Genomic DNA, 19,349 nt, shown 5'->3' on the forward strand with positions numbered 1-19,349 from the left:
AGGGCTTCGAAGACAAGCTTTCTCAACGGTTACCGATCGCCATGTTTCGCGCCAACGCATTCCCTCCGGCCCCAAATGCTGGGGAACGAAGCCAACGATTGCTTCGTACATGTGGTCCCAAGTGTAGCAGCATGACTGCATATCGGTCCAGTCTCTTGGGGCGGAGTCGAATACCTCAAACAGCCTGGGCAATGAAATCGCCAATGGCCAAGCTCTGCGTTCGAGGAGGCACCAGCATGCATTATGAAGGAGGAACCCGAGGCACCCATCAGTCTCCTGCAAGATAAAAACCTGGATCCAGGCTTCGTTGTTGCTCGTAAACGTCTGTACCGGGACCTTGAATCTTGCTTCGTCGTTTGTCGCCTTCACATGCCTGGAGCCGACAAATACACTACCTGCTCGGTACGATATACTTTGAGATGTAAGCAAAAGGTCCTGGTGCTGTACAGAAGCCTGCGTTTGAGTAGGCAGCTCACTCCCCCATGCGATAAGATTGCAGCCAGGTATCCTTTGATCGGCCTTCACGTTCTATGTCAGCACCACACACTATGCATCGAACCCTGACTGATGGCTCCATTGCGTGGCTTGAATGGGCGAGAGTAACATCTGCAGTAGAGTCGAGAAAGAGTCTGATTTCATCATGAGTGTCTAGACTGGGTAATTGAGTTTCGTTTCAGGAAGGAGTTAGTGAATGCCAGCAAGACACGCTCTTTCCCTGTGGATTAGAGAAAATTATTCAGTACCATCACTCCGGAGTGCACTCTTGATAGCTCTGATACAGTTCGAATGACTTAGCCCTTTCCATGAGTAAAGAGAATTGGCCATGCCATGCATGTTAAGTTTGTACAAGTCAACCTGAGCATGTTACTCTTGCCTTCGACCACGTCCACAATGAGCAAACGCAAGTAACCCTTCATCGTTCCAACCTCCTAACAGATTAAAGTAGCATGATTAGAGCAGCTCATAGAGTTGAGCGGAGACTTTGCCCTTATGGCTCGGAAAGCAAGTCGTGGAGGGCTGGGATCTCTGGCTGAATTGCATCATCTCCGAACCAATTGCACCAGACCATAACGACATTTTCAACCTCAACTTCTCACCGGTGCTCTTATCCTTTTCTACGGACAACTCCACACACGGAGTCAATCCAAATCAATTGCTTCCAAGGTTCTCCGAGTTTCGTGGCTTGTAGTGACCTAATCCGGAGGTCCTCAAAACCGCCGCATCATCTCCGCTCCTCTTTTCCCCTCCGAACCCGGCGCTCCGCAACACGAAGTGAGACTCGCAACTAGCCAACATCGCAATCGTCCAACAACCATGCTCCCCTGAGCGAAAGATTATACGGATTATCGAGTACTATCATCTGCAGTATTTACATAGGTCGTCAACGGCGCAATGCTGCGTCAAGCAGCTCGATCGCCCTGCTGGCGCACTCCGGCGCGGTTCGTCTCCCACCGTCCCGCCTTTCCGCGATCGAACCCAGTCTCAGCTACCCTAGGGGGCACTCAGCTTAGACCGTTTTCGGTCAAGAAACAGGCGGACGAAAACACGCCTTCCGATCAAAAGACGCCCCTTCCTGAGCCATCCTCGTCCTCAACGTCGGCCAAACCCGCGGCACCAAGCCCACAGAAGACCCAAAATGCGACGACTACAAGAAAGGACCTGCTTAGCGAAAGCACGGTGGGGAATAAGGAACAGAGGAGGGCGGATTGGGCTATAATGAGGGAAATGGTGAAATACCTTTGGCCAAAGGTGAAACTCCAGAAACCTCGGACGTTGTCTACATGCTTCGCTAATAGGCAGTATACAGGGCGATTGGGGAACCAAACTTCGTGTAGGAACAGCCCTTTCGCTGCTAGTTGGCGCAAAGGTGAGAATAAACCTAGACCTATCGTTACCTCTCTGAACTCACCTTATTCTACTTAGATTCTGAATGTCGAGGTTCCTTTCTACTTCAAAAGCATCGTTGACTCGATGAACGTTGATTTCGCATCCGTTGGCGGAACTGCTTACACGGTGGCGGGGTCCATGATCATTGCCTGTAAGCCGAAGCATGAACAGTCAAATAACTACGAGTGACTTACCATACCTCGCAGATGGTGCTACGAGGATTGGAGCTACTCTTTTTCAAGAGCTCCGGAACGCCGTATTTGCCAGTGTCGCTCAGAAGGCAATCCGCAAGGTTGCACGAAACGTCTTCGAACATTTATTACGTTTAGATCTCAAATTCCATCTTTCACGACAGACCGGGGGTCTGACAAGAGCTATTGACCGCGGGACGAAAGGAATCAGCTTCCTCCTAACGTCAATGGTGTTTCACGTCGTACCTACCGCTCTGGAGATCACGCTTGTGTGCGGCATCCTGGTTTGTTGGCCCTCGGTCATAAGCGTATGGCTATCATTCTGACACGCGCAACAGACGCACCAATATGGTCTTAAATTCGCTGCAATCACTGCCACAACCATGCTGGCTTATTCCGCTTTCACGATACTAACAACCGCTTGGAGGACAAAATTCCGAAAACAGGCCAATGCAGCAGATAACCGAGGGGCTACGGTTGCTGTAGACTCTTTGATCAACTATGAGGCTGTGAAGTATTTCAACAACGAGAAGTTCGAGGTTGCGCGTTATGACAAGGCACTGAAGGCATATGAAGATGCCTCCATTAAAGTCACGACTTCCTTGGCTTTTCTCAACTCCGGTCAGAACATGATTTTCTCAAGTGCGCTTGCCGCTATGATGTACCTCGCCGCTGATGGAGTTGCCGCCGGAACCCTGACTGTTGGTGACCTGGTGATGGTCAACCAACTTGTCTTCCAGCTTTCCGTGCCCCTGAACTTCCTGGGATCTGTCTACCGCGAGCTGCGCCAGTCGCTGCTTGACATGGAAACATTGTTCAACTTGCAAAAGGTCAACGTCAACATCATAGAGCGACCCAATGCCAAACCATTGGAGCTTAAGAATGGCGGTCAGATTCGATTCGAGAACGTGACCTTTGGCTATCATCCCGAGCGCCCGATCCTGAAGAACGCTAGCTTTACGATTCCTGCTGGACAGAAATTCGCTATCGTTGGCCCTAGCGGTTGTGGCAAGTCCACCATTCTGAGACTCCTCTTCCGATATTACGATGTGCAAGAGGGACGGATCCTGGTCGATGGTCAGGATATCCGGGATGTCACTGTAGAAAGCTTGCGCAAAGCGATCGGTGTCGTGCCCCAGGATACGCCATTGTTTAACGACACGATTGAGCACAACATCCGCTATGGAAGGCTGGAGGCATCCGATGAGGAGGTGCGCAAAGCCGCGCGTCGAGCACATATCCATGAGCTTGTCGAGAAGCTTCCTGATGGCTACCGTACGGCTGTTGGCGAGCGTGGAATGATGATCTCCGGTGGAGAAAAGCAACGACTGGCTATTTCCCGGTTGCTCCTGAAAGATCCACAGTTGCTCTTCTTTGACGAAGCAGTAAGTCGCCGTTCCCCCAGCAACCCTAAAATAATAGACACCCTAACGCATGCTTTCACAGACGTCCGCCCTTGACACTTATACAGAACAAGCTTTAATGCAAAACATCAACAGCATTTTGAAGGAGAAGCGACGAACCAGCGTCTTTGTGGCGCATCGGTTGAGGACGATATATGACTGCGATCAGATTTTGGTGCTGAAAGAAGGACAGGTTGCGGAGCTAGGGTCACACCGCGAACTTCTGGATTTGGATGGCATCTACGCCGAGCTCTGGAATGGTAAGAACCCGTCGGAAGCTAGTTCCTGAGGCCTAGAACGGAAGCTAACGTGCTCACTGCAGCCCAGGAAATGTCTCTGGCACAGGACCCAGAGTACGAACGCAACGCCGAGGTCGAGGGAGAGGCGGCAGGGGAGGTCAAAGACATGGCACCGAAGAAGTAGAGAAATGTGCTGGTTGCGATATGAATGGGATAGATAGCGTGATTAGACGTTATATTAGAGGCGCTGCATGGGCCAGGGAACCACGCAGTCACGGGCATGGTGCGACTGCACGGCTGCAATCTAACTCCAACATTTTAAATATCGCGCGAGGACGGCCCCCTGGCTAGACGGGAAGCGGCCTAGCGCTCCTTCAAATCCCACGTTGTTGCCCCACAGCTTCTGCTCCTCTTCTCGAATCTCGCCTCGATCCATTCCGTCTGAGTCCCAAGGTCCAACTGACACTGACAGCTCCCCTTGTCTCTCGTTCCCTTTCCCAGTGTTATCGCTCGCTCACTTCTGTCTGCCTTTTACAATTCCATCGCTCTTTTCCCACCCGCCAATTTTCTTCAGCTATTCCTCCACTCCTTCATCTATTCCGGTCATTCTCTTCAGTTTCATTCCCGCTTTCGTCATAGTTCAGTGTGGCTGTCAATGGAAATACTCGCCATTGGATCCCTCACACGCACAATTACTCGCAACGCATAATCTCACCACGCTAGAACACGCCGTTTTCCTGCGCTCCAGGCACGCTATCGAATCCAGCCACGCTCCTTCGACTCCAACCGTTTTCTTCAAGGATTAGTCGCTCCGGTTAGTGTCCCTTGTCTCGTTGGTTGAGGGTTGGAGCATTCCGTCCCACAATTGTTAGCTCCTTGTCCCTGCTGCGCGCGCTTCCCCTCTCTGCTTCCTCCCCAAAACTGCGCATTCCTCCTGTTAACTGGCTTCCATTCAGTACCTCTCATACTGCTCCATCCCATCTCAACTTATCATCGCATCCCGATCTTCTACCGGAAAATACTGCCGCCGCAAATTGGTATGCGACTGCCCCTATCAGTTGCTTCGATACCAAAAGCTGCCTTTCTGGGTCCGCGGAGCTTCCGGAATCACGATTGAAAGCGCATGTGCTAACTTGTTGATGCTTCTTAGATCAGAACTTCCTCACGGCCCTACTACCACATTCCTCCAGGGAAACCGATCGAGTTGCGGTGTTTAGAAGATTAGAAAGACGTTTACACATCACACAATGGGTCTCATCGAGAAGTTACAAGCCAGTATGTCTCCCAATCTGCCATCAAACATATCATGTCTCTATACTGAAGACCGTGGTACCGGAATATACTCTCCCCAGCGCAGTGCTAATCGGCAATGAATGCAGAGCTTGAGCTGTACAGACTAGAGCAACGGTATGCCCGGAGAAAGCACCGAACCACATTTACGGGTGTTCAATATGTCGATGGTGAATACGTGTATTCGAACAGTTCGAATTCATCGTCGGGAACAGTCGGGAAGCATTCCAATGGATCTTGGAAGGTGCCATCCTGGGGCTCGAATGACCCACGCAACCGGTGATACGATTTCGAGTTCTTTCGACTGTCTCTGTTTTTGACGATGCATCCTCCACGTTATGTTCCTCGCGGAGGTCACCATGATGCTTTCTACTTACTCTTTTCTGGATTGAAGCTTGGAGCTTTGTACTTTCTTATCTAGCTTTGTGAACTTGGAGATAAGCCATCACTGTGGTAGAAAGCTACCTTTTGCCCAGGAGGCTACATTTGATGATTATTGATAAGAGTGTTTCTCGTAATGGATGTTGTGAATTACAGATGATCCAGTAGCTGAATATTGATACATGCAGATACTTCTCTCCCGCCGGTCAACGAAAGTTGAAAACATTCTTTACATTGATCGGATATGGCTCAGCCATATCAACTTAGCCTAACTAACCCTATGATAACGATCACCGCTTACTCTTCCCCCCACCGATCCTCAGCCGCCCTAAATTCGGCAAACCTGACTTCTGCCTCTGCGGACCTAGGATCCCTCCTTTCCCGGCACCACTGCCGGCGGCACTACCCGCACTGCCGCCGTCAGCCGGCGAAGCGCGGCCCCCTGCACCTCCGAACGCGGAGCGCGGAGTATCGGGGAGAGTTTTGTCTCTGCGGATTTGGTCTACGTTGGAGATCGCGGTGGAGAGGGCTGTGGTTTGGTGTGCGTTCCCGTCATTGGCGTCGAAGGGGCGTTGGAAGCGCTGGGAGGACCGTGTCCTTTCCTGCACAGACTTGAACTTGTCGAGAAGGTCGACCCAGCGGATGGAGTTTTCGTCGCGCTGCTTGAGGCGGCTGCTGGCGCGGTCGTAGTTTGATGATGTTCCGGAGGTTGAGGTAGAAGCCATTGAAGTTCTGTTGGAAGAATGTCAGTACTTCTGGTTTGGGGAGAGGGGGAGGGACGCATTAACGTACAGACGAGGGCCGGTATGAAGTAAGCCGATATTGCTAACGCTGTTGAGGCGGTTCTTGAGTGCCGCGAAAGCCGAGCTTTGCGGGAGGAGCATGAGGACGCCATAGAGGCATTTATACAGGTATGGGTATCTTTCGGGTTCGAGAAGTTGAAGGCGGAGATCTAGCATGAGTTAGGGCTTGTGATCAAATCAGATGACCCGAAACATACAGGTAAAAACTGGAGACTCTAGAAGCTGGACGAGCTTGTCAATCTGAATTAACATATTGACCGTCATCTCAAGCTCCGCACTGCATGAAGGTTAGAATTATGTCGCTCATATTAACCTCAATTAACTCACAATACTTGAAGGAGGTTATAAGCCTGCTCATAGGCCTGCGCAAGCAAGCATAAGGAAAAGGTTGAAACTGCATTGTGACACCACGATCTGAAAAGAGCCACGAAGAACGTTTGTCCGTCCTATCATTAAGTCAGTACCAGTATCAAGGCGGCTACATAGGGCCTATTACTCTGGAGTCCAAGTTTCGCAGTCTCTTTCTCAATTCCGACAGTTCCGGCGCAGTAATTAAATTATTATTTAGGTTCTGCACCATGATACTGGCAAACTCGATATCCTACAATAGTTAGTGGTGTTAGCATTGGCAAAGGTATGACAAGCATAGAACTTACGTCCTCCTTTTCGAGACAGTCGGCAAGAGTTCGATATATACGTTCCGGACTCAAATTCAAACATAGTTGGCGGATAATGAGGTTTCCCCGAACCTCAAGCAGGTTTCTATCGGTAGAAAATAGCTGAAGTAGATTGACCATAAATAACTTGAAATAGCTGTCCTCGCTATTCCTCGATATTTGTGACAGAAGCTGTAGGTCTTTCGTAACAACTGTCTCTGACGTATCAGATAACGTCTTGAGAAGTGCAGGGAATATCCCGTCATTGAACGCGGCGACCTTCTTTGGGGCCTTGCGATGCAGCATAATGAGCCAAGAAAGGGCGGCTATTCTGGTGGTTTCATATTCGCTTAGAAACTGCAGAGTGAGGGAAGTGACGGCTGCGCCATAATCGAGCTCTGGTGGTGGTGAGGGGACAGCTGACATCACGCTATTTCGAGGGGAGGCTTTCTTGGAGTCAGTGCCCAAAATATCAGCCTTACTAGTTGGTGTGGAAGACCTTCTTTCAGCAAGCTCCTTTGTGATTGTGGAAGGCAGCTTGGAGGCTGAGGTTTGTCGCGAGTCGTCCGGAGTATCTTCGGATAGGGTCAGACTGAAGATGTACTCCAGGAGTGACGCATTAACACGGCCCGCGGTCTCCTTCACAGCTGATGAGGTGCTTGACAGGGCTGGGAGGACTTGATCCAGCAAGCGCGGGACAAAGGGGAGGATATCCTCGGGACTTATTTCAAAAAAGCTATCTATCCAGCGCAACGCAGTCAATTGCATCTCCTCGTCTGAGTTTAGCGTCAGCAGGCGGACATCTCTAAATAAATGTGGAAAGGGTAGTTACCAAAAGAAGTGTTAACGAAACCAACAAGGATATCTAAGATCTTTGGATAATCGATCTGGACATCCTGGCCGGGAATCCAGTCACCATCAGTATTTATTCCTTCCTCCTCCTCCACGGCGAAATCAGCTTCAGAGTCCTCGATCGCATTATCGTTGCTTTCACCGTCAATCGCGATGGTTGGATCTGTAGCTAGGCTCGTGTTGTCGCTCGTCATTGACCGTCTATTGTCATTTCCTTGTCCTTTGCGGCTTTCAGCCAATCCCTTCTTGAGACGAGCAATCCGTTTGATCTCCGCCAGAAACCTGTCTAAAAGGCCTTGGGTTGCGACGTTAACATCTCGGTTTGAGTCGCCCAGAAATTTGATCAGCCCCGCCAGAAACTCTGGTAAATACGAAACGAGCTCCAAGTCGGGGATCGTATCGAGCAGAGTCAGCCACGACACCAGAAACGTCCGGGTGAATGCGCTGAGAACATGTATTCGTTCTTTGAGCAGTGGTATAAACTTTGGAAGCGAAAACGCCGTCGGAAGATCGTCTCCGAGGTCGTCAGGATCGGTAGACTGCTTCTCGGAAAGCTGGAGGACGGAAACATGATGGGCTGCGGATTCGGAAACGATATCCTTCACGAGTCGATCGAGCAGTTCTGCTCCGTTCTTAACGGATAATTCGGAATCTGAAGCTAGCTGCGTTTATGTTAGGCTTGCCCTAGTATCTGAAGCAGGAAATATACCTTGCTTAACGCGTCGAATATCTCGTTAAAGAACAACAATATTTCCCCTTTCGCGACCTTGGCAATGTTGTACATGCTCTCGCAAGCGTAGTATCTAACCCTCGCATCTTGATCCGAAAAGCACGCAAGCACCGGCGGAACGATTTCTTTCAGATAGGGAGCAACTCCTTCCTAGGTTCCCCCGCTTTAGCTTCAACAGTATAATCCCAGGTTGTCCCGTGTACTCACTGATCCCAATGCTATAGAAGCCGCCGCTAAACCGATCAACCCGCCATTCCTCGCATGAGGCTGATGTACCGCATAGGCGTAATCATGGCAGAGCTGTTCAACGATTCTTTGGATAACTTCATGATCTCCTCTGAATGCGGAATCCCGTACGACTTTCTCGAGCCTATTCAATTCCAAGAGGGGTCAGCAGTCTGAAAGCAAGATAAGTTTTCGATAATTGTAAATGCTGCAGTGAGATCAGGTAAGCGTACTCTAAAGCCCCTTGCTTCCTTCGGTCGTAAAGTTTATCATTCAGCAAGCGCTGGATTGAGTGATCCATCGCTCAGGCAAACATGGGCTGGGATGACTGGAGGCTCTAGGCGACTATCCTCATGATGGAAGTCCCCGGGGCTGAGCGTCGAGCTAAGAGGCTGAGGGACGTCTTGAGCTCTAGGAGTTAATGTAGCGCAAAGAAAGTAGTGGAACAACAAAACAAAGAGATAGACGAGCTGTCGCGTTGTCAGAAAGCCATGTGGGGAGGGAACGGTGAAGATGCGTTGGCAGGGAGCTAGAAGTGGAGTGACGTAGGGCGGCTCGACCATTCTTAGTCTCCGCACGTGTCTCTGGACAGAGCACAGACGAATTGCGGTCAGGTTGTATATCCCCGATTCCCCAAGTAAGAGGCATGTGTATTATCAAAATTTCAATAGTTACATATCCCAATAACACGCTAGTCAAGTATGTCGTGATATCATCCCAAGGTGTCTAACCTGGGCTTCGTCCAATAATCAATGCCACACTAATAACTCCAATAGAATGGGACAAGGGCCCTAACCGCTCTATTTAATGGCTGATATATTGGAAAACAGCGGAGACGTCTCGCTCCTGGGTTTCTTGTCGAATCAAAAGGTCTTGAATTTGGTTGAGCGGCCCCTTCTCGCCGGTGTTGACAAAATGGTTCCAAGAACTGGTGTCACCATAGAGCATAGCCGGGGCCTTGATATACTGTGTACCGTCGGGTCTGCATCGTTTGCACTTGAAGGTATCATGCGTATCACTTGTCGTTTCTGGCTTGAACTGGAACAGTTCACGGAGTGAGTCCAAGGAGAAATGTCGCTCGACGTCCTCAGCGGAGTCCACCACGCAAGAGGAAAGCGACTGCTTATGAGACTGGCGCTGGAAAATCTTCTCTTCTATTGATCCAGTTGCGATGAATCGATAGACAAAACAGTCTTTCTTTTGCCCATCACGCCAGACTCGAGCCAATGCCTGTTGATCGGCTGCTGGGTTCCAGTCCGGATCGAACAGCACAAGCCGGTTTGCACCGATCAGGTTCAGACCACAGCCACCGGCTTTACTGCTGAGGAGGAAAACAAACTCCTCACCGTTGGGGTCGTTGAATTTGTCGACCAGCTTCTGCCGTTTCTTCACGTTCATCGTTCCATCCAGTCTGAGACAACCGTAAGCTCTTGACCTGCAAAGCTTTTCGAATACATCGAGCGTTTGTGTGTAATTGCTGATTAAGACGATCTTATCATTCGTGTCCTGACGTATTCGTGCCAGCATTCGATCAAGGACCATCATCTTCCCCGAATACCATGGCCTGACATCTCTATCCCGACCCCTTGCTTCCAGGGGAACATAATCGTCGGGAAATGCGTGCTCGCATCCAGGGAGATCAGTGGAAAGATTCAGCAGATCAGGATGGTTGCAAAGCTTCTTCAAAAGCCCGATTGCTTTCAGGGGCTGGCTACCTTTACCCCTGAGAAGGCTTTTGATCTCTGGACTATCAATGAAATGTTTGTACAGGTCAAGTTGAAACTGCGAGAGGTTGCAAAACACAACGTGCTCATACTTGACCGGCAAGTACTTGGACAGTATATCGTTTGTCCTCCGAATGATATACTTGTTAACGATGCCAGAAAGCTCGGCTAGACGTTCGTCGCCTTTCTTTCTGTCTTCTTCCGTGCCTGCTGCGTCTCTCCCTCTGAGGATGGGGATTTCAAATCTTTTCCGGAACTCGTTTTGGGACCCAAGCAGATCTGGATTGGCGAAATTTAGTAGTGCAAAATATTCTGACAGATCGTTCTGAATGGGCGTTCCGGATAATATTACTCGCCGCTGCACGTTGAGGCCGTTGAGGGCTGTCCAAGTCAAGCTCTCTTTATTTTTCAATCGATGACCTTCGTCGCAAAGCAGCAGGCCAATGGGGCTATCTTTCAACGTGTCGACATACATTCGCAGAGTTTCGTAGGAAACGATGAGTACTGGTCTGACGATAGAGCGGCCCGAAGATATTGCCCATTGTTTCAATTGACTAGTGAGTTCCGTCTTGGAAGCTTTACCATCCACAGCAAACGGAGTGATAGTGCCTTGCCCAAGCCACTTTCCTACTTCAGTCAGTGACTGTCTGCTAAGTGTTAGAAAGTGTCTTACCGAGTTCATTGGCCCAATTCCCAACCAGACTTGACGGACAGGCAATGATGCATTTCTGAATAGTGGTCTTTCCAGCTTCGGGGGATTGCTTGAGAAGTGTCCACATCAAAGAAATGCATTGGAGCTATTACCGTGAGCCTCATGCATCATTTAGACACCTGTAAACTTACTGTCTTGCCTAATCCCATCCCGTCTGCCATAATGCAGCCATTTGCGTTTTTATCGATCATTCCGGTGGTGCAACGGTAGAGAAACTGAATTTATCAGCCGAAAACCCCACTACACTGTAATTAATGCAGAAACTTACCTTGACTCCTTCCACTTGATGCGGACGCAGGATCTTGGCTAACCTGGGGTCGATTACAACTGGAACTTTTGGGCGCTCTTCCACGTTCTTCTTTAGCCCAAGAATGTCCGCTAGGCTCTTATGTACGAGAGGCTCATCCAGCTTCCGGTCCTTATCCTCGACATTCCTATCCTGTTCCTTAGGTGTTGCTTCATCAATATTGTCGACGGTCGGATCATAAAGAACTATCGCAAACTCTCCGCTCGGATCATGCAACGGCTTCACCACAAATGTGGCACCCTGCCTCATGCCCAAAGTTGGCGCCGGTCGAGCGCTGTCGTATGAGCCACTAGACTTGTTTATCAAGGGCACCTTGAACCTCTGCTTGAACGCCAAGTCCTTATCCTTCGCTTTGAAAACCGGAAATCTATTGACATCTCGAGTGGCGAGCGCCAGGCGTTCCTCGTTCGTGTAGGGCTTCACACTATTGTCGTCGACATTTCCGTCCGCCCCTGCATAATTCACCTTCCTCCGTTTCCTTACTGGTTTATCTGATGCTCTCGTAGGTGTGGCTGATCCGGGACATTTGAAGGGCTTCGAGAGGCGGTCGATAGAGTTGGAGGAAGCACTGACGCGCGATGCTATAGGCGTAACAACGCCTCCTTCGTTAGAGGGTCGCGGGCGATACCTTCATCTATCAGACCTTGATTTCTTCAGCAGGTATAACAGACCATATACTTACATTGATGAGCTTGGCAGCCCTGTAAATCGTACCCTCGCTGAATCCCGATGTTTGATGGTGGTTTTGCCTCTCGGCGATGCACGCGTTTGCCTGAGCCTAGGCCGCCGTCCCGAACGCCAAATGATCGCGTGGTCACATGCTGATAAGATAAGCCTATTCCCCGCAAGTGTAGGGTAATCGCTCTCCCACCTTACTTGGCTTCAAAGAACCTCGATCTGGGGAGCACCGGTAGGTTGAGTATTCAGTTCAATGTCTGCGGACTTCTGGGCCGGCTATATCAGCGGTGCTATTGGTATAGTTATTGGAAATCCTCTTGATCTCATCAAGGTCCGATTACAAGCAAGCAGCTCTACGAATGGCCGTGTGTCACCTCGGCAATTAGGTCACTTTGAAAGCACAAGTGCTCTTGTGCGAGGTATGTTGAGTTCTGTGTGACTACGAAGTAATGTACATAGTAATTGACCTTGTGCCAGGTGCTGCGGCCCCAATCCTCGGATATGGAGCTCTCAATGCTCTTCTCTTCGTATCCTATAATCGGGCTTTAATGTTCTTGGATAAATCCGTCACTGATCCTACGAATCCACAAAATTGTGCTCTATATAAGCTATGGCTTGCTGGAGCACTGGGTGGGATTGCCAGCTGGACTGTCTCCTCGCCAACAGAGTTCATCAAATGCCGAGCACAACTAGACGCTCGTCCGGGCGTCTCATCCTGGACAGTCGCGAAGGATATCGTCCGGAGTCGCGGCTGGAGAGGCTTATATTTTGCTGGAGGGGTAACATGTGCTAGGGACTCTATAGGCTATGGGTTTTAGTGTGTTCTCCCTATGTCTCTTCCTCCTCTTCCCTAAAGAGCATTTGTTTACATTTGCGGCAGCTTCTGGTCCTACGAATATTGCAAGAGGTTAATGTCCTCACGCGACGAAGATCCAAAGGGTGCTGCTTTGAAGGTGCTTTTCTGCGGCGGCATTGCTGGAATTGTTACATGGGCCTCTGTATTTCCACTCGACGTTATCAAGACTCGACTGCAGGCAAATACGATTGCAGCTCATGCTGAAGCACGTCCATTATTGCAGGCACAGACCCATAAACAAAGCCTGGGTACATTCAACCTTGCTAAGGATCTGTATCGGACGGAAGGCTTCAAGGCCTTCTATCGGGGCATAGGAGTATGCAGTCTTAGGGCCTTCATCGTAAACGCCGCCCAGGTAATGTCGTTACCACACCTTTCCAGATCGTCAGCTAATGTTCGAGTAGTGGGCTACCTATGAGTGGCTAATGAGGTACTTTCAGAGTCCAGCGTGGAATAGACCATTTGAAATGCATTCATAACCCTAACCAACTTAGGGCATTATACATAAAGAGGTTGACTGACTGTCCGATGCTATCTGTCATTCAGCCATATGGTGAGGCTCATAGTCGAATAAGTACATTTATATATACATATAACCCTTTCGAAAGACCCCCAGATAGTCGCAATCCAGGCAATTACACGATAATGCGAACGCGTCTTAGGTTTGTAAATCGCAAAGACTATTGCGTTGCGACCTACTCCCTAGCTATTTCATGGATATTCATGATAGGGCTAGTGCTTTTCGAAATTATAGTATGCGCAGAGAACCCTGGCCATGAAGTACTATATATCTGGACAACATGTATAGATCAACTCAAGAAATTATCGAGCTTTGAGAAGCCCATGAGCAATACTACTATAACGGTTCTCGGTGAAGATTATCCCAGCCTCCTCCAAACTACTATGCAAGGTTTGACTTGTATCTATGCTAGCGGCTGCTTGTAAATGAATTTCATTTAGATGTCAGGAAGAAGTGGGACCTGTATGTACAAAGTTCCGATAACCGGCGGAATTATCGGAGAGGAACGGACAGCGCACTCATCGGATTTGAGTATAACCAGCGACTTTCGGCACTTAGGTCTCACGTGTTCGTCTGGCACTGAGACGTTTGTGATTGGCTGAAATTTTTTCTCCAACAACCCGCATTGAAGATTGAAGCCCTAGATAGTTGATACTCCGTGGGTTGCCCATTACCACGCAGTCAGTGTGTATCGGGGTGTAGGCTGCTTGTCGCAGTCAAATGGGCTGTTTGCAGACGAGGAGCAAAGTCTGTACCCCGTAGTTGCTTTACCAAAACGATGTTTGAAGGCCGTAGGTCAGGCCATGCATGTCGCTAATAACAGGTCTAGCTGTCCATGACCATTTCATCACCCTCTTGCCGGCGCGGGCCATTATCAGTGGTTAGGCCTACAGCAGCCTCGGCGAGCTTCTGCGAATGGGGCTCTTCACGTAGTAGACGGACTCTGACAACCGGGAAAGTTTAGCCATGACCAGCGAGATTGAGGATTGCGCCAGGACAAACCTTCTCTTGTGATTCTTGCCTTTCCTATGGGCCACAAGGTTGTAGTCGCTCTCAAACCATTTGGCGCATTCGACGCAGTAGTGCTTTCCTAAGCCGGGAAGGTCTTCGGGATCTTTGGTCGCCTGGTATTGAGAAAGATGCTTCGAGCTCTCGACGTCCGCGCGAACCTGGTCATAGTCTCTGAAAAATCTGTGTTAGTGCCACAGGATCATCTGCGATAAAACTAGTCTCGCGAGAGGGATAAATACCTGGTCCTGCGTTTCGTCTTGGTTCTCCTCACAGCGCCCATTTTGATGATTATCGACCCAAGTCTGACCCTAACTCGTCCGCAACAGCGTCGTCCCAGAGTCTGGATGTGCTCAAATCACCGATAAACGGAAAAAGCTAAGGCCGCGGCGGCGTGAAAGCGGGTCGGGAATCTCCAAATCGTTCGCTCTGTGTGCGCGAAAGGGCACTGCGTAAGAACTGAGTGGCTGCGATTGGTCCAGGTCAGCTTGAGTCTTGGCGACGGGCCGCGGGCGGTGCTCTTTTCGGTAAGCCTCGGTTCTAGCTCGGCTCAGTCAGCAGTTTACCTTGGGCGATTCTCCGTACGGCCATCCACACTACTGTCGTTGCTGGCGGTAATTTTATGACGATTCCACTCTTCGGCACCTGCCCTCCGAATCTTCGCCGGCCAGTTGCGGGAGAAGCAATGTAATCGAGTTTCAGGAGTCTGAGCTCGTACTTGATCATGCTAGTCAGATACAAGCTGGGAAGGCAAGAAGGTGCTGCGTATAGCTTGCAGCCGTCCTTTCTCGAGCTTTATTTAGTCTATAAAACGTTGTATCACCTTGAGATGAGATTATGATGTAAGGCTTCATTCAACAGACAGGGTGTAATCAGGACAATGTGATTGGCTACTAAGGATACCGGTCTCACATGCCATTGTTACCGGCAATGTACTTACATTACGTAGTATTGCTTGTCGCCATGGGGAACTAAGTAGCAGCGTCACAAAAGACCTATAGATTGTCGTCTCCTTAGAGATAAAAAACTGGAAACTATACTCAGTAGATGCTTTATAGCAGTCTTTACACTAGCAAGCTGGAAAAGCACTACACTCCTTCTCATGGCTATGGGAGGAGCTCCTGCTCTTCCATGTCTCCGGTTGCATGCTTTGGTTCGGGGGCGCCCGAAAGCGTACAGCGGCTGTAAGGTAAGCAGCGGTTACGGGCCCTCCACTCCGGTTCAGAGGAGCAACCTGAGGGTCGCAGTCAAACAAGAATTCTCGCACTTGAAAACCCCAAGCTTCCTTTTAATCGGCAACCTTCCCTTGGGTTTCAAATATTTCCTTTTCCCTTCACTCTCCACTCCATTTCCCCAGGTTGAAGCTGTTACTTGGTTTAGCTCTCCAGCGTGTCGTGGCTCAGCCATCTTGCATAGAGAGCTTCCATCATGATCACCACAAGGCTTGCGCGCATGGGTGCGCTGGTAAGTACCCCATATTCGTCATCTCGCATAGCTGGCTCGAAGTTGCTGCTCTACGCGCAATGGACGCTGGTCATGCACGAATCGATCGTTTAGCGGCTAACATGATCTTTTGTGTTGCAGGCCCCCCAGTCCCGTCTCGTAAGAACCCAACACTGGCTTCTTCTGCGGCCTGGATTTCGAGGAATTCTAGGCATTGGAAGAGTACGAAAATGAGATCGAGCTAACGTCGATGCAGCTCTTCCGGACTCGGGGCATGGCCACCGTCGCCGACCTCGATAAGAAGGTCGAGATGTGCAATCTCGAGAAGGTGAGTGGTTATTCCTGCTACCGTGGTTATCTTCGGTTGCCTCGGATGAGCTAGTGACGCCGGACGAATCCCGCTAACGGTCGCATTGCAGGGCAACTACATTAACTACAAGTATGCAACGTCTTTTGATCGATTGAATCTCGGAGTTCCGCTTCTGGGGTGCTCCAGACAATGGCATAGACTAACATGTTTTTTCAACCTACAGGAAGATGTCCGAGAACCTGGACGTTGTTCGCCGTCGCCTGACCCGTCCTCTCACATACGCCGAGAAGATCCTGTATTCTCACCTTGACGACCCCCAGAACCAGGAGATCGAGCGTGGCAAGTCCTACCTCAAGCTCCGCCCCGACCGTGTTGCTTGCCAGGATGCCACCGCCCAGATGGCCATCCTGCAGTTTATGTCCGCTGGCATGCCCTCCGTCGCTACCCCCACCACTGTCCACTGTGACCACTTGATTGAGGCCCAGCTCGGTGGTGAGAAGGATCTTGCCCGCGCCAACGAGATCAACAAGGAGGTCTACGACTTCCTTGCCTCGTCCACTGCCAAGTACAACATCGGTTTCTGGAAGCCCGGCTCTGGTATTATCCACCAGATTATCCTTGAGAACTACGCTTTCCCCGGTGGTCTGATGATCGGTACCGATTCTCACACCCCTAACGCTGGTGGTCTCGCTATCGCTGCCATCGGTGTTGGTGGTGCCGATGCTGTCGATGTCATGGCTGGTCTTCCTTGGGAACTGAAGGCTCCTAAGGTCATCGGTGTTAAGCTCACCGGTGAAATGTCCGGCTGGACCGCTCCCAAGGGTAAGTTACATCTTTCAACGTTAATGGAAATGCATACTAAATCTTCCTAGATATCATCCTCAAGGTTGCTGGCCTCCTCACCGTCAAGGGTGGTACTGGCGCCATCATCGAATACCACGGTCCTGGTGTCAACTCTCTGTCTGCCACCGGTATGGCCACCATCTGTAACATGGGCGCTGAAATTGGTGCCACCACCTCCCTCTTCCCCTTCAACGACCGCATGTACGACTACCTGAAGGCTACCAAGCGTCAGCAGATTGGTGACTTCGCCCGCTCCTACGCCAAGGACCTCCGTGAGGATGAGGGTGCTGAGTACGACCAGCTGATCGAGATCAACCTGTCCGAGCTCGAGCCTCACATCAACGGACCCTTCACCCCTGACTTGGCTACCCCCATCTCCCAGTTCAAGGAGGCTGTCAAGGCCAACGGCTGGCCCGAGGAGCTCAAGGTTGGTCTTATTGGATCTTGCACCAACTCCTCTTACGAGGACATGTCCCGTGCTGCGTCCATCGCCCAGGACGCTCTCGACCACGGCCTCAAGTCCAAGTCCATCTTCACCGTTACCCCCGGTTCCGAGCAGATCCGCGCCACCATTGAGCGTGACGGTCAGCTCAAGACCCTCGAGGAGTTCGGTGGTGTCATCCTTGCCAACGCCTGCGGTCCTTGCATTGGTCAGTGGGATCGCCAGGACGTCAAGAAGGGTACCGCCAACTCCATCGTCTCTTCCTACAACCGTAACTTCACCGGTCGTAACGATGCCAACCCTGCTACCCACGCCTTCGTCACTTCCCCCGACCTTGTTGTTGCCCTGAGCATTGCTGGAACCCTCAACTTCAACCCTCTTACCGACACCCTCAAGGACAAGGACGGCAAGGAGTTCAAGCTCAAGGCCCCCACCGGTGACGGTCTCCCCAACCGTGGCTACGACCCCGGCCGTGACACCTACCAGGCTCCTCCTGCCGACCGCAGCAGCGTCGATGTTGCCGTCTCCCCCTCCAGTGACCGTCTGCAGCTCCTTGCTGGTTTCCAGGCTTGGGATGGCAAGGACGCCACCGGCATCCCTATCCTCATCAAGTGCCAGGGCAAGACCACCACTGACCATATCTCCATGGCTGGCCCATGGCTCAAGTACCGTGGACACCTTGACAACATCTCCAACAACATGCTGATCGGCGCCACTAACGCTGAGAACGGCGAGGCCAACAAGATCAGGAACGTCTTCACCGGCGAGTACGATGCCGTCCCTGCTACCGCTCGTGACTACAAGGCTCGTGGTATCAAGTGGGTTGTTATTGGTGACTGGAACTACGGTGAGGGTAGCTCTCGTGAGCACGCCGCTCTTGAGCCCCGTCACCTTGGTGGTCTCGCCATCATCACCCGCAGCTTCGCCCGTATCGTAAGTTACCCGATGCATCTAATGTTGTATAAACGAAGTTGTCGACTAACAAAACTCTCTAGCACGAAACCAACCTCAAGAAGCAGGGTATGCTTCCTCTCACCTTCTCCGACCCCGCCGACTACGACCGCATTCCCCACGACGCCAAGGTCGACCTCCTCTGCACTGAGCTTGCCGTTGACAAGCCCATGACCCTCCGTGTTCACCCCAAGGACGGTGCCTCTTTTGATGTCAAGCTTAGCCACACCTTCAACGAGTCCCAGATCGAGTGGTTCAAGGACGGTTCCGCCCTCAACACCATGGCCCGCAAGTCCGGCAACAACTAAACGACAATTTGTAAATTATGTGTCTTTGTGCTTTGATCAGTTAGCAGCGAAGAAAGAAAAGCAGTTTCATGGCTGCTAATGGTCTTTCTATGATTGATATCACGGAGTGAGGTTTCGAAAATTTTTACGAATCGCTTTCTGCTCATGGGTTGTTTTGGCACCCTTTGGGTGGACTACATGGATATATTACTTGTTTTTGTTACATCGTCCATTGTATGTTAGGGATTGGATGCATACCATATACTATTTCCTTTAGTTCAAACGTCCTCCCATCGTAATTGTCCTTTTGCTGCGTTTCACTGTTTGTAACCCACTGTAGCTTATCAGTCTGCAACTTTTCAGTGAGTGATGACATAAGATCGCGTGCTCTGCCGACTGGCCGAGGCCAATTGCCCCGCCTCGGCCTTGAGCAATGAGTATATCAGCGCGACTGGGGTACACGATAATGGGACGTCTACTCCATATTTCTCGGTGAAACCATAGACTACTACTGCATACTCAGGAGCTAGATCCATATAATCATACACTGTCTCCTGCTATAATTGTGACGCGACTCGCCGCAGCTCGGTAAGTAAAACATCGCTTTCTGA

The 19,349-nt window shown here is 50.5% G+C and overlaps 4 protein-coding genes across 4 annotated transcripts; 2 read left to right on the forward strand and 2 right to left on the reverse strand.

The window, feature by feature from the left end:
- The first annotated feature begins 1,253 nt into the window (after positions 1 to 1,253).
- On the forward strand, positions 1,254 to 4,111 carry atm1 (ATP-binding cassette Fe/S cluster precursor transporter ATM1). Its single transcript, XM_073734259.1, has 7 exons — positions 1,254 to 1,749; positions 1,808 to 1,867; positions 1,924 to 2,038; positions 2,094 to 2,362; positions 2,417 to 3,463; positions 3,525 to 3,741; positions 3,804 to 4,111. Exons 1-7 carry the CDS (start codon positions 1,393 to 1,395, stop codon positions 3,902 to 3,904), a joined length of 2,166 nt encoding a protein of 721 aa, XP_073587054.1. The 5' UTR covers positions 1,254 to 1,392; the 3' UTR covers positions 3,905 to 4,111.
- Positions 4,112 to 5,681: 1,570 nt separating this feature from the next.
- On the reverse strand, positions 5,682 to 13,051 carry BDW74DRAFT_166088 (uncharacterized protein; the record flags this gene model as incomplete). The annotated part of the gene is made up of 15 exons (XM_073726501.1): positions 5,682 to 6,123; positions 6,184 to 6,343; positions 6,392 to 6,471; positions 6,522 to 6,640; positions 6,691 to 6,795; positions 6,851 to 7,626; positions 7,683 to 8,364; positions 8,412 to 8,582; positions 8,640 to 8,802; positions 9,389 to 9,393; positions 9,486 to 11,008; positions 11,055 to 11,178; positions 11,225 to 11,308; positions 11,362 to 12,002; positions 13,000 to 13,051. 15 exons carry the CDS (start codon positions 13,049 to 13,051, stop codon positions 5,682 to 5,684), a joined length of 5,127 nt encoding a protein of 1,708 aa, XP_073587055.1.
- Positions 13,052 to 13,816: 765 nt separating this feature from the next.
- Positions 13,817 to 15,027, reverse strand: BDW74DRAFT_147279 (putative C2H2 finger domain protein). Its single transcript, XM_073723517.1, has 3 exons — positions 14,705 to 15,027; positions 14,457 to 14,636; positions 13,817 to 14,397 (listed from the first exon to the last, which is right to left on the reverse strand). Exons 1-3 carry the CDS (start codon positions 14,743 to 14,745, stop codon positions 14,280 to 14,282), a joined length of 339 nt encoding a protein of 112 aa, XP_073587056.1. The 5' UTR covers positions 14,746 to 15,027; the 3' UTR covers positions 13,817 to 14,279.
- Positions 15,028 to 15,676: 649 nt separating this feature from the next.
- acoA (aconitate hydratase ACO1) lies at positions 15,677 to 19,021 on the forward strand. The gene is made up of 7 exons (XM_073723518.1): positions 15,677 to 15,926; positions 16,047 to 16,064; positions 16,162 to 16,233; positions 16,325 to 16,344; positions 16,439 to 17,037; positions 17,088 to 18,433; positions 18,496 to 19,021. The coding sequence occupies exons 1-7, from the start codon at positions 15,891 to 15,893 to the stop codon at positions 18,757 to 18,759; spliced, it is 2,355 nt and encodes a 784-aa protein (XP_073587057.1). The 5' UTR covers positions 15,677 to 15,890; the 3' UTR covers positions 18,760 to 19,021.
- Positions 19,022 to 19,349: the final 328 nt, after the last annotated feature.

The sequence above is a fragment of the Aspergillus multicolor genome, assembly GCF_047715735.1.
Source record: "Aspergillus multicolor strain CBS 133.54 unplaced genomic scaffold BDW74scaffold_4, whole genome shotgun sequence".
In the NCBI taxonomy this organism is placed as follows: domain Eukaryota; kingdom Fungi; phylum Ascomycota; class Eurotiomycetes; order Eurotiales; family Aspergillaceae; genus Aspergillus; species Aspergillus multicolor.

Bases quoted from the DNA above. Each gene is read 5' to 3' on its own strand.
- acoA (XM_073723518.1), top strand. From the start codon at position 15,891: ATGATCACCACAAGGCTTGCGCGCATGGGTGCGCTG. The intron at 16,345-16,438 runs GTATGCAACGTC...TTCAACCTACAG, and splicing joins GGCAACTACATTAACTACAA to GAAGATGTCCGAGAACCTGG. The intron at 18,434-18,495 runs GTAAGTTACCCG...AAAACTCTCTAG, and splicing joins CCCGCAGCTTCGCCCGTATC to CACGAAACCAACCTCAAGAA.
- BDW74DRAFT_147279 (XM_073723517.1), bottom strand. From the start codon at position 14,745: ATGGGCGCTGTGAGGAGAACCAAGACGAAACGCAGGACCAG. The intron at 14,637-14,704 runs GTATTTATCCCT...CAGATTTTTCAG, and splicing joins AAGACGAAACGCAGGACCAG to AGACTATGACCAGGTTCGCG. The intron at 14,398-14,456 runs GTTTGTCCTGGC...CCCGGTTGTCAG, and splicing joins GGCAAGAATCACAAGAGAAG to AGTCCGTCTACTACGTGAAG.
- atm1 (XM_073734259.1), top strand. From the start codon at position 1,393: ATGCTGCGTCAAGCAGCTCGATCGCCCTGCTGGCGCACTCCGGCGCGG. The intron at 1,750-1,807 runs GTGAAACTCCAG...GGCAGTATACAG, and splicing joins TGAAATACCTTTGGCCAAAG to GGCGATTGGGGAACCAAACT. The intron at 3,464-3,524 runs GTAAGTCGCCGT...ATGCTTTCACAG, and splicing joins TGCTCTTCTTTGACGAAGCA to ACGTCCGCCCTTGACACTTA.